Genomic DNA, 11,895 nt, shown 5'->3' with positions numbered 1-11,895 from the left:
CCCATCCCACACTGAGACTCTAATGGGCTCCTGTCAATTTCCTTGACCTCTATACACACTCTTACATAAGCACACTTTTCTAAAAATTAGAAGCCATGAAATTACACTTGGCCCTCTGATATCTGTCTTTATGAACTTGAATTATATCACCTAGTGGAGTGGTTTCTGTTTCTTCTGTAACCATTCCCTAGTGTGTTCTACAATGCCAGTGAATGGGGAAAGGGGAGGCTGTAAATATCTGGTAGTTCCTTAAGGTCTCACCTCCTTTCCCATTCTGTTTAAACTACTTTAGATCCCAAGTTCTACTGCCAGTTCTTTCCGAGTTCTAGCTGGCTGTCTCTGCATGATTGTTGAGTGTGAAAAGGCAACAGTGCCTATTCTGGGGATGCTTGGTACAGCCTGGTACTAATTCACAAACTCACTGCCTGCTTTTGCAGTAAACCTAATATGATTAGAGAAGGTTTTGCAGACACCATCTTTCACAGGAACAGTGTATGATGTCCTGAGAGTTTTCTCCTACTGCATTGATAGGCTGTCTAACCCTCCACCATCCTTCCTCTCAATTCCACTCTAGACTTAGGAGAGGTGCATTATTATATTGGACACAGTTTCAATAGAAACATGAATCATCCCAGTAGCTATCATTTATCAGATGTTATCGTTATCTGTGATACTTTTCCTGGCACATTTTTCCTATTTTTGTTCTGTTATACATTCTGTGAGATTTCATCAAACTAGCTGTCCCCACTTCTCTAAGATCCCTGACCAGGTGTGCACATATGCGTGTGTTGTCTATGTGCTGTGAATTTTCATAATAACTAGCTCTTAAATTATTTTAGTGTATGTTTTCCTTTGAATCCTCATTCCTATATGTTTTGTGTTCTTAATAATTGTTTTTTTATGTTAGACAATTGTGGGTTTGAGACCCAATGATCATTCAGGAGCATCAAAATCCAAATTGAGAGTCAGCCTTAAGCAACTGCCTGAAGAAAAACACTTCTCACGAAGCTGCCTCAAATGCATTTCACAGTGAGCTTTAAAAGGCCAAGAACCCAGAAAACTTATGTCCTCATTGGCAGCTGGCAGAGGGAACTAAAGCTAACAAGCACTTTAACCAATACAAAACCACAGTTACTTGCACTTTATGACCTCCCAGTTACTAGAAAAGGGTTGGCTACATTCCCAAGGGAAGATTCATGGAAGGGGTAGGAAAGGAAAAGTCAGTTTGGGTTAAGTCAAAAATGATAAGGCGGCCTTGTCATAAGACCATAGATATATTCTGAGTGGTATTATAAATTTCTCAATACTTACGTTTTAATTTTAGGTAAGCAATATAATAAGAACAGATACATTTAAGTTATATGGCCTTTACTGAAATTGTCTTCTTTTACATAATGACTAGCAAATATTACTATTTTCTGGAATAATTTTTGTTTATTTGAGCTGTCACTTTTCATTGTTTCTTATAGGCCAACATCATATTGTCATGAAAGCTGGGTTTTCTATGAAAACTAATGGTTCTTCTTTCATCAGTATGTTCATCTTGAAGCATTGATCAATTTCATAGCGACAACACAGAAAATGACTACTTGTGTCAAAATATTTGGAATGAGATCATTTTATGTGTTCTAGGCTGGCCTTGAATTCCTGACTGTAAACGACCCTCTGCTTACGCTAATCAGAAGCTCCATGGTTTAAAGGTGTCCTTCTTTTACCACAAGCTATAAGCATTTGTTGTTATTCATTTTGACCAGAGAAATCACTGGGGCATAACTAAAGATCATTGTTCTATATCACAGAATGGACTTCTGGATTCTGGCAATCAGAATTATTTTCTTATCACAAACTGTAATTGGAATTCTGGGAAATTTTTTTCTTATGTTCTGCTATCTAGTCCTTTACTACAGAGAACGTGTATTAAAGCCCACAGATTTTATTCTTTTTCACCTAATGACAGCCAATGCCATTATCATATTCTCTTCAGGAGTGCCCCACACAATGGCAGCATTTGGACTGAAGCAGTTCTTGAGTGATTTTGTATGCAGGATCCTAATATATATTCAAGTAGTTGGCCGAAGTGTGTCCATTGGAACGACCTGTCTCTTGAGTGTCATCCAGGCCATGATCATCAGATCCAGGGAATCCTGTTGGAAGGATCATAAATTCAAAACTGTAAATTATATATGCTCTTCCATTTCCCTTCTGTGGATCATCTCCATGTTAATACATTTCATTTTCTTTGTATATCCACTTATCAAATTTAATAGCAAAAATATAACAACAAAACTAGAGTTTGGATACTGCCCTACTGTAGAGCGTGATGAAATCAGTGACTCATTTTATGTAACATTGATGGTGTGCCCTGAGGTCTTCTTTTCTCTGCTGATCACCTGGTCCAGCAGCTCCATGATTTTTATTCTGTGCCGACACAAGCAGAGAGTACAACTCATCCGCAGCTCACTTGGTTCCAGCAGACCCTCCCCTGAATCCACAGCAATCAAGAACATCCTGGTTCTGCAGTCTACCTTTCTGACTTTTTATACTTTCTCCTCTGTCTTGAGAGGGTGCAGTGTTCTTTTGTATAATCACAACTGGTGGCTGGTGAACATCACTCGACTCACTTCGCTGTGTTTTCCATCTTTCGTACCCTTTGTTCTTATGAAACATTACTCCATTGTTTCCAGGGTTATTTCAATGTGGATCAGTAATAAAAATAATTTATTCTTATTTTAAGTGCATGAATGATGATACGTTTTGTGTGGGATCTAGATTTTTTACTCACCCATCACCCTCAGAAGGTTAATAGAGAAAGTTAAGTAGGTAGCATCTTATCTTTCTAAGATTAACCAAAATGGGTATGGGAATTTTATCAGTTGATTGAATTAGCAGTGTCCATGAGACTTACAGCTACTAGATTCTTCCCATTGCCCAGCTAACATGCACATGTGAGCTAATAAATCACATAAAACTTTACTTCTTGTAGCTTTCATCTTGTCAGGGCACCTTGACTTCTTTCACAGACAACTTGATGGTCCTACATCCTAACTTCAAGGAATACTGAAACCATGACTGGCCATCAACTTGTGCTTCTCAGGAGCCTCCTCCATTCACAATTACATCCTCCTACACCAGTACCAGAAGACTTCTCTAGTCTTATCTTCTCTGATAGACTGCTTGTAGTTCTACAGAAATACCTGTTGACTTCTTCTCAACATCCAAAGAGTTTGGAAGATGCCTTTCATTGTTTCTTTGTTCTTTCACTGATTTGAGGCATATTGGCGGTACTTCTTAAAATACCTCCTAGAATTCTGCCCTGGATCCACATGGATATTAATTCTTTATAGGTGAATCATTCTTAAAATGACAACTCCAATCTTTGTCATAAATTATGTTGCCATAGCTTTGTTAATTTATATCCAGGTTCTCTGTTGTATTCCCTATGTTTGGCTGTTTGTTTTTATGGAAATGCCAAGATGACTTTATCACTTTGGCTCTGTAGTGTAATTTGATGCCATGTTTTGTGATTTTCCATTTTGTTTTTATCCCTTACAATTGCCTTAGCTATTTGTGGTGTTTGGGGCTTCATACCACTTTTGATAGCTTATCCTCTACATGTAAACTAGATCTTTGATAGGCATGTCACTAAATCCATAGGTTAACATTTTTTTTTAAAAAAAAAAAACTTTTTTATTGTATTGAAAATAGATATTTTTTGTCACATAATATCCTGTGATTATGGTTTCCCCTCTCCCTCTTCTCCCAGTTCTTCCTCATTTTTCCTCTTATCTGGATCCACTGCCTTTCTGTCTACTTTTAGGAAAAAACCCTGTTTCTAAGGGACAATAATAAAATAAAATAACATGAAACAAAAACAAATGCATTGGAGTTAGAGATGACAAACAAACAGAAGAAAAATAGCTAAAGGGCAGGCATAAGAAACAGAGACCCACTTGTTCCTACACTCAGGAATCCAACAAAAACATAAAACTGAAACCTATTACATGTACTCAGATACCTGATGCAGACCCATGCAGTTCATGTGCATTCTCCCTATGTCTCTTTGAGTTTATATGAGCTTTGATATTTCCTTGGTGTCGTCCATCCCTCTGGTTCTTATACTTTTTCCAACTCCTCTTTTGCAGGGTTACATGAGCCCTGACAGAGGCAATTGCTAGAACAATCCCACTTATACCTCTAAGTTCTAAGTGAGCTCTCCCTCCCTCCCTCCCTCTCTCTCTCTCTCTCTGCATAATGTCTGGCTGTGGGTCTCTGTATTTGTTTCCCTCTTCTGCAGGAGGAGGCTGCTGTGATAATTGCTCACTAAGGTATTGGTCTATACTTATAGCAGAATGCCATTAGGAGTCATTTTATTGCTACTTTTCTTTAAACCAATATTATTAGATTTTACCCTCGATTCCTGAGCTGTTTGGGCTTTTTGGTCCTTAGCATCCCAATAAATGTTGCATTTTGGTTCCATATGATAGAATTGTCCTTAGGTCAAATCTGATATTGGTCATTTACTCCTGAAACTTTGTATCACCATTATCCTAGCATATTTTGGTGACAGTACACCATTGTATACCACAGAGTTTGTGGCTGGCTTTGGGATTACCTTTCTCTTCTAATAGGCTTCAGAGTATATTCCTGTACCACAGACACTAAATCATGAGGGTGAAAACTCTTTGTAGGCACTAGATCAACTTCTCCATGTTCAGAGTTATGTGTTGGTGCTCTCTTCATCACGGGTGCCTTGAAACAATCTTGTGGAGAAATATCTGTCTTCTTGGCAACATCCTGGTTTGTTTAAGGATTCCTGTGGGATCCCTTTGGCCAACAACTCAAATAGATGTAACCTAATCATGGTAGAAGAAGCTTCATTTTGTGACAAGTGATGTTCAGGTTGGACTGTCTCTGCCATTATTTGATGATTTCAATTAGATCACCTTCAAATATATATCCCTCAAATGGCCCTTAATTTTAGCTGTCTTTCTCTATATTTCCTCCACTGTCCTACTCTTTTTTCTACATCCACACTTGATTCTGCTGTCCCATCTCCCTAACCATCTGTAACAATCTACTATATTTCTATTTCCAATTGAGGTCTACCTTTATCCTTTGTTACCTTAGACTATACCTAACCTTCATGCTTCTATGGATTGTAGCCTTTTTTCATTGGCTTAGAAGGTAATATTCTCAGAAAAGGTAGTGCATGTCTTATTTTCTTTCTGAGTTGGGATATCTCACTCAGAATGAATTTTTATAGCTCCATCCATTTTCCTGTTAATTACATGATTTTGTCTTTTTAGTGGCTGAATTATATTCTATCGTGTAAATGTATCATGTTTTCTTCATCCTTTCTTATGTTGAGGGACTTCCTTCTTCTTCTACTTCTTCTTCTTCTTCTTCTTCTTCTTCTTCTTCTTCTTCTTCTTCTTCTTCTTCTTCTTCTTCTTTGTCGTTGTCTTCTTCAAATTTTTGCTATTAGGAACAGAGCAGGGCTGGAGAGATGGCTCAGAGGTTAAGAGCACCGACTGTTCTTCCAGAGGTCCTGAGTTCAATTCCCAGCACCCACATGGTGGCTCACAACCATCTGCAATGAGATCTGGAACTCTCTTCTGTGTATATAATAAATAAATCTTAAAAAAAAAAAAAAAAAGGAACAGAGCAGCAATGCATTTGGTTGAGGAAGTGTCTCTGTGGTTGTAAGAAATGACTTTTGGTTATATGCCTATGAGTAGTATGTGGTAGTTTGAATGTAATTAGGTCCCATAATCTCATAGGGATTGGCTCTATTAGCAGATGTGGCTTTGTTGGAGTGGGTATGGCCTTGTTGGAGGAAGCATGTCACTTTGGGGTGGGTTTGAGGTTTCCTATGATCAGAATACTACCAAGTAACTCAGTCAACTGCTGTTCTGCAAGATGTAGAATTCTCAGCTATTTCTCCAGCACAACATCTGCCTGCATGCTGCCTTGCTCCCTGCAATAATGATGACAGACTGAACCTCTGAAATTGTAATCAAGCAACCCCAATTAAATGTTTCCTTTGTGAGGGTTCCCATAACCATTGCATCTCTTCAAAACAATAAAAATCTTAACTAAGAGAGAAGATTTTACCAGAAGTGGGGAATTGTTTTTGAAGACATCTCCGTGCATTTTTTTTGAAGTAATATGGATTGTGACTGTAAGTTAGAAAAGCAGTTGAACATTATAAGTGCAGCTTAATGGGCCATACTAGGGGCATGGATGATAGTGGTGCTGAATGTGATATGATGAAATATGGGGGGGGGGTTACTCAAGAGATTTTAGAAGAGAAGATGTTTACTATACTGCCCAGAGATCATTCTTGTGATATTTTGGTGAAGAGTGTGGCTGCTTTTGCCCTTTTCTGAAGAGTCTGCCTAAGGCTTAAGTGAAGGGTTTGAATTCATTCGTTTGGCAGAAAAAATCATAAAACAGCCCAGTATAGATTCTTTTGTGTTGATATTAGTGGTAACTCTAATGGAGATGTATAGTGAAAGGGAGCAAGTTGAACAGGGTAAATTACAAAATGTAAATTTTGAGGAGAAAAAGAGCACTAGGAAGTGGAATGTATCTAAATTCTATGTGCAAGGAGATAAATGGTTTAAGAAATATAATAAAGAGAGTAGTGATCTCAGAGAAAAAATAACTCTGAGCTAAGTTTCCAAATTATGAAAAGAAACTGAAGAAAAGCTTAGAGCCAAGTTTTGTGGGGCATACTTTTAATCCTAGCCCTGGGAAGGCAGAGGCTAGAGGACTTCTGAGTTTGAGGTCAGCTTGATCTCTAGACTAAGTTTAGGGTTAGCCAAACTCAGGCAGTGAAGGACAGAAAGCTAGTGAAGATGTAATCGAATGAGGGGGCCATGTTATAGCCCCAGGAAGCAGAAGAATTTGGCAGATTCAGCTACATGGCACTGGGTTTATATTTAAGGATGGAAGAAAGGAGTCATAGAATAAAGCTGTTGAGGCCACGTATGCGGCAGGTGTGTCCCTGAATGCAGGACCATAGAGGCCATTATGTGAGGCTGTGAAAGTGCAGTCTGAATTACCTTGGAGAATGTAAGTTGTTAGAGATGACAGATTCATGGGATACCTGCCAAGGATAGCTGCTAACAGAAAAGGCATTCAGTAGAAGAGAAAGAAGTGTATTGGAGTCAACAAAGCTGAATGGAATTGGAAATCAGAAGAGCATTTTGACATCAGACATGGAGTTGCAGAGTTTAGAGTTTGCCCAACTGGTCTTTGTTCTTGCATTAGTTCAATATTTCCTTACTATGCTCCCTCCCCTGCCTTTTGGAATGGTAATGTACATACTGTGCCATTATAAGTTGGAAGCATGTAATCTGTTTTTGATATTGATTTTAAAGGAGATTATAGTTAAGAGATTGCATGAATCTCATAAGAGACTGAACACTGGACTTTTAAACATTGTTGAGACTGTTATAGACTATGGTGATTTTTGAAGTTGGACTCAATACATTTTTGTATTATAATATTGTTACAAGCTAAGGGAATCAAGGTGAGGAATGTGGTACTTTGAAATTGGCTCTCATAATCTCACAGGGAGTGACACTATTAAGAGGTATGGCTTTGTTGGAATAGGTATGGCCTTAGTGGAGGAATTTTGTCACTGTGGAGGCAAACTCTGAGGTTTCCTATGCTCAGAATACACCCAATAAGTCAATTGACTTAATGTTGTCTACAAGATGTAAGACTCTCAGCTATTACTCCAGTATCACATCTGCCTGCATGCCCCCATTTTCCCCATCCTGATAAAACTCTGAAGCTGTAAGCAAGACACCCCAGTTAAATGTTCCCTTTGTAAGAGTTGTCATGATCATGGTGTCTGTTCACAGTGGAAAAACAAAAATAAAAAACAAAACAAAACTTAAATAAGACAGTGGTATAAGTTGTTCTTTGTATAGATGGATTCAGCCTTTCACAGAACTGCCACACTGATTTCCATATTGGTGGTACAAGTTTGCACTTTGACCAGCAATGGATGAATGTTTCTCTTACTCCACAACCTCTCTTGCGTGAGCTGTTACATGTTTTATGACCTTAGCCATTCTGACAGCTGCATGATGAAATCTCAAAATAGTTTTGATTTGCAGAAGTGAATTTTGTCAGCACACTGCATGATGGTGCAGAATGTAGCTGAGGCATTTCCAGGGTCTTCATCCTACCAACTCATCCCACAGAAATTGTACTTCCAATCTTAGTCAAACCATCTTTTTCCTTAATAGACTTCTCTTTTTGCTGCCATTTCTTTAAAGTGGTTCATAATTGTCACTGCAAATGTGTAATTCATCAATATACAATTCCTGTTTGCTATCTAAAGTTATGTTTGAGTTTGTATATGTGTGTGTTTTGTATGGGGAATAATCCACAATTGTCAGTTCATTTTATATGTATAATGAACAAGGGGGATCAAGACAGTAATAGGGAAAACTGCAGAGACACCTGAACCAAGCTTGTAGGAACTCGTGAACTTTAGTCTGACAGCATGACTGGACTAGGCCCTCTGCATAAGGCAGACAGTTGTGTAGCTTGGTCTGTTTGAGGGGACCCTGGCAGTGGGATCAGGGTCTATCCCTGATACATAAACATGCTTTCTGGAGCACATTACCTATGGTGGGAAGCCTTGCTCAGCCTTGATAATGGCGGTGGGGCTTCATCATGCCTCAACTGAATATACCAGGTTTTGTTGACTCCCTATGGGAGACTTTACACTTTTGGAGGAAGGGATGGAAGATGGATTGTGGAGGGAAAGCTGGGGGGGAGTGGGAGGAGGGATGGGAGGGGGATCTGTGATTGATACATAGAATGAGTGGAAAATTTTCTTAAATAAAAAATTAAACATATATAAATATATATGTTGGCCTAAATACACACATGTTTTATAATATATATAAACGTATATATATATATATATATATATATATACTTATAAAATATATTATAAAACGTGTGTGTGTGTGTGTGTGTGTGTGTTTTCCATATGCCAGAGAGCATGTGGATATAAGAGAACATTTTGTGTGTAGGTTGGTACTGTACTTCTATCCTTTTGGTTCCAAGAGATTGAATTGTGAATCTACACATACTGAACAATGTTGCTCACCTTAGAAATCTAAATTTAATTCATTTCTCCCTCCCAACACAAGAGCATTTAACAAAATCCTATGAAACATCTGTATGTGAATATGGAGAATATGCTCACCACAGTTAGGGGATTCATTTATTTTTAATTTGATGCTTATGAGTGTTTCACCCTCATGTTATGCCTGCGCAGCACATGTTTGCGATGCCCTGGTCAGACAGAAGAGGAAGTTGGGATGAATTCCAAAATGCTCTTAGCTGGCCTGTTTGGTGGGAATTGAACACATGTCCTCTGAAAGAATAGCCAGGGCTTTCAACCTCTGAATCATTTATCCAGCAGAGAAATTTCATTTTCTGCTTCCCAAATTCCTTCACACCACTACTTGACTGATAATTAAAATATTTTTCTCATATGATTTTTTATGAATAAAGAACACAATAAATGCACACTTCCTGAAAGTATCATATTCCAATTTTCCCTTCAGTCTACTCACTTCATCACTGTCCTCTTTGCTAACCATGTTCTAATATTTTATATTACTTAATATTTCCTCTTTGGAACTAAGAGGTGTGTGACGCGTATCCCACCCAGAGAGTCCCACCTCTAGGACCTAGGCTTTGGGGTAAAAATCCATGCCCTCCCACCCCCACTCATTGTTGCCCCAGATGCAGGCCAAAAGGAAAGAATCCTGTAGGCATGGCTCCTCCCACCACCACCACCCATTGGACACTGTAGTAGACACACCTGTTACCCCAAACTCATCCATGCCCCTGATACCTCAGTGGCTCCCTGAGACACAGAATCCACCAACTCCAATTGGACAAAGAGGTAAGGGACTCTTCTACTAACCAGATTGTCCTGCCTCTAGCACCTAGGCTCTGAGGCACAACCTGTCCCCCCCAATCCCCACCCTTCACTGTCCTAGTTACAGGCCAGCAAGGAAGACTCCTGTGGGCAGGATTCCCCCCACTGGACCCTGCAATCAGCAAAAACCACACCCTACCCCAAACCTACTCATTCCCCTATGACTTAAGAGGCTCTGTGTGACACAGAACTCACCAGCTCTGATTGGATAAACAGTGGTTCCCTGAGACAGACACAGCAAGAACAGATTGGACCAAGAGAAGCTTGCTCAGAAACAGAAGAGATGGTTAGACACCAGTGCAAAAACTCATACAACCTGAATAGCAATATGGCACAACCAGAACCGAGCAGTTCTATAACAGCAAGCCCTGAATATCACAGTATAGAAGAAGGAAAAGAAAGCAACCTTAAAAAATAACTTTATGAAGAAGATAGAGGCCTTTAAAGAGTAAATAAAAAATTCCCTTAAAGAAATTGAGGAAAAGGTGAACAAAAAATTGGAAGAAAACAATAAATCCTTTAAAGAAAACCAAGAAAACCAAGAAAAATCAGTTAAACAGGTCAAGAAAACAGTTCAAGACCTGAAAATTGAAATAAAAGTAATGAGAAGAAAAAGCAAGGGAATGCTGGAAATAGAAAATCTGAGTAAATGAACAGGAAGTATACATGCAAGCAAAACCAACAGAATACAAGAGATGGAAGAGAGAATCTCCAGCATGAAGGATACAATAGAAGAAATACATTCATCAGTCAAAGAAAACACTAAAGCCAAGAAAGGCATAACACAAAATGTCCAGGAAAAGACCAAACCTAAGTATAATAGGGATAGAGGAAGGAGAATACCACCTCAAAGGCACAGAAAATATATTCAACAAAACCATAGAAGAAAACTTGCCTAACTTAAAGAAATATCTATGAAGACACAAGAAGTTTATACATCACCAAATAGACTAACTCCCCTCCCCCAGCCCCCAAAGTCCCCTGGCCACGTAATAACCAAACCACTAAACATACAGGACAAATAAAGACTATTAAGAGCAGCAGAAGAAAAAGGCCAAATAATTTATAAAGGCAAACCCATCAGAACAACATCAGACTTCTCAATGGAGATTCTGAAAGTCAGTCAGTCCTGGGCAGGCATAATGCAGACACTAAGGGACCATAGCTTCCAGCCTAGACAAATATACCCAGCAAAACTTTCAATGATATTTTTAATCACCATAGATGGAGTGCACAAGATATTCCAAAACAAAACCAGATCTAAACAATACCTATCTATAAATCCAGCCCTATAGAAAGTACTAGAAGGAAACCTTCAACCTAAGTAGTTAGATGAACCCTCGAAAAAACAGGCAATAGATAACCACACAGCAACAAATCTCAAGGAATGGAAAAACACACACACTACCACCAAAAGATAACAGGAATTAACAATCATTGGTCATTAATATCCCTTAATATCAATGGACTTAATTCACCTATAAAATGATACAAGCTAACAGAATGGATATAAAAAGAGGATCCATCCTTCTGCTGCATATAGGAAACATATCTCAACTTCAAAGACAAATACTACCTCAGAGTAAAAGGCTGGAGAAAGACTTCCCAATCAAATGAACTACAGCTACAGAACAGACCTCACCAAAGGATGTTGCAGACTCATAGTTCATGAAGGGTGAGTAGCTATGAATAACCTCTTTCACTTTATTAACCCCCTCCCTTAGAATATTTCTTGCACCATGTGTCAGAATGAGTCTGAAGAAAAACAGATTTGATAGAAGTTACAGGACATAGGTTTAAAGATGAAAGGCATTTCAATCAGCTCCAGTCAGTTTATAGGCTTAGATAAGGAAGCAACCAACTATCTTAATCATAGGAGAGCCCTAAAAGCCGCTGACCTTATGAAATAGCTT

General features: G+C 38.7%; 1 protein-coding gene across 1 annotated transcript; it reads left to right on the top strand.

Annotated features, from left to right (window-relative positions):
* The first annotated feature begins 1,791 nt into the window (after positions 1-1,791).
* Positions 1,792-9,247, top strand: LOC114684482 (vomeronasal type-1 receptor 4-like). The gene is made up of 2 exons (XM_028859078.1): positions 1,792-2,688; positions 9,128-9,247. The coding sequence occupies exons 1-2, from the start codon at positions 1,801-1,803 to the stop codon at positions 9,245-9,247; spliced, it is 1,008 nt and encodes a 335-aa protein (XP_028714911.1). The 5' UTR covers positions 1,792-1,800.
* The last annotated feature ends 2,648 nt before the right edge of the window (positions 9,248-11,895 follow it).

This window comes from Peromyscus leucopus, chromosome 1, assembly GCF_004664715.2.
Source record: "Peromyscus leucopus breed LL Stock chromosome 1, UCI_PerLeu_2.1, whole genome shotgun sequence".
Taxonomy (NCBI): domain Eukaryota; kingdom Metazoa; phylum Chordata; class Mammalia; order Rodentia; family Cricetidae; genus Peromyscus; species Peromyscus leucopus.
Note: the sequence above shows the minus strand (reverse complement) of the source record. Positions and strands in the feature narration are given on the sequence as shown.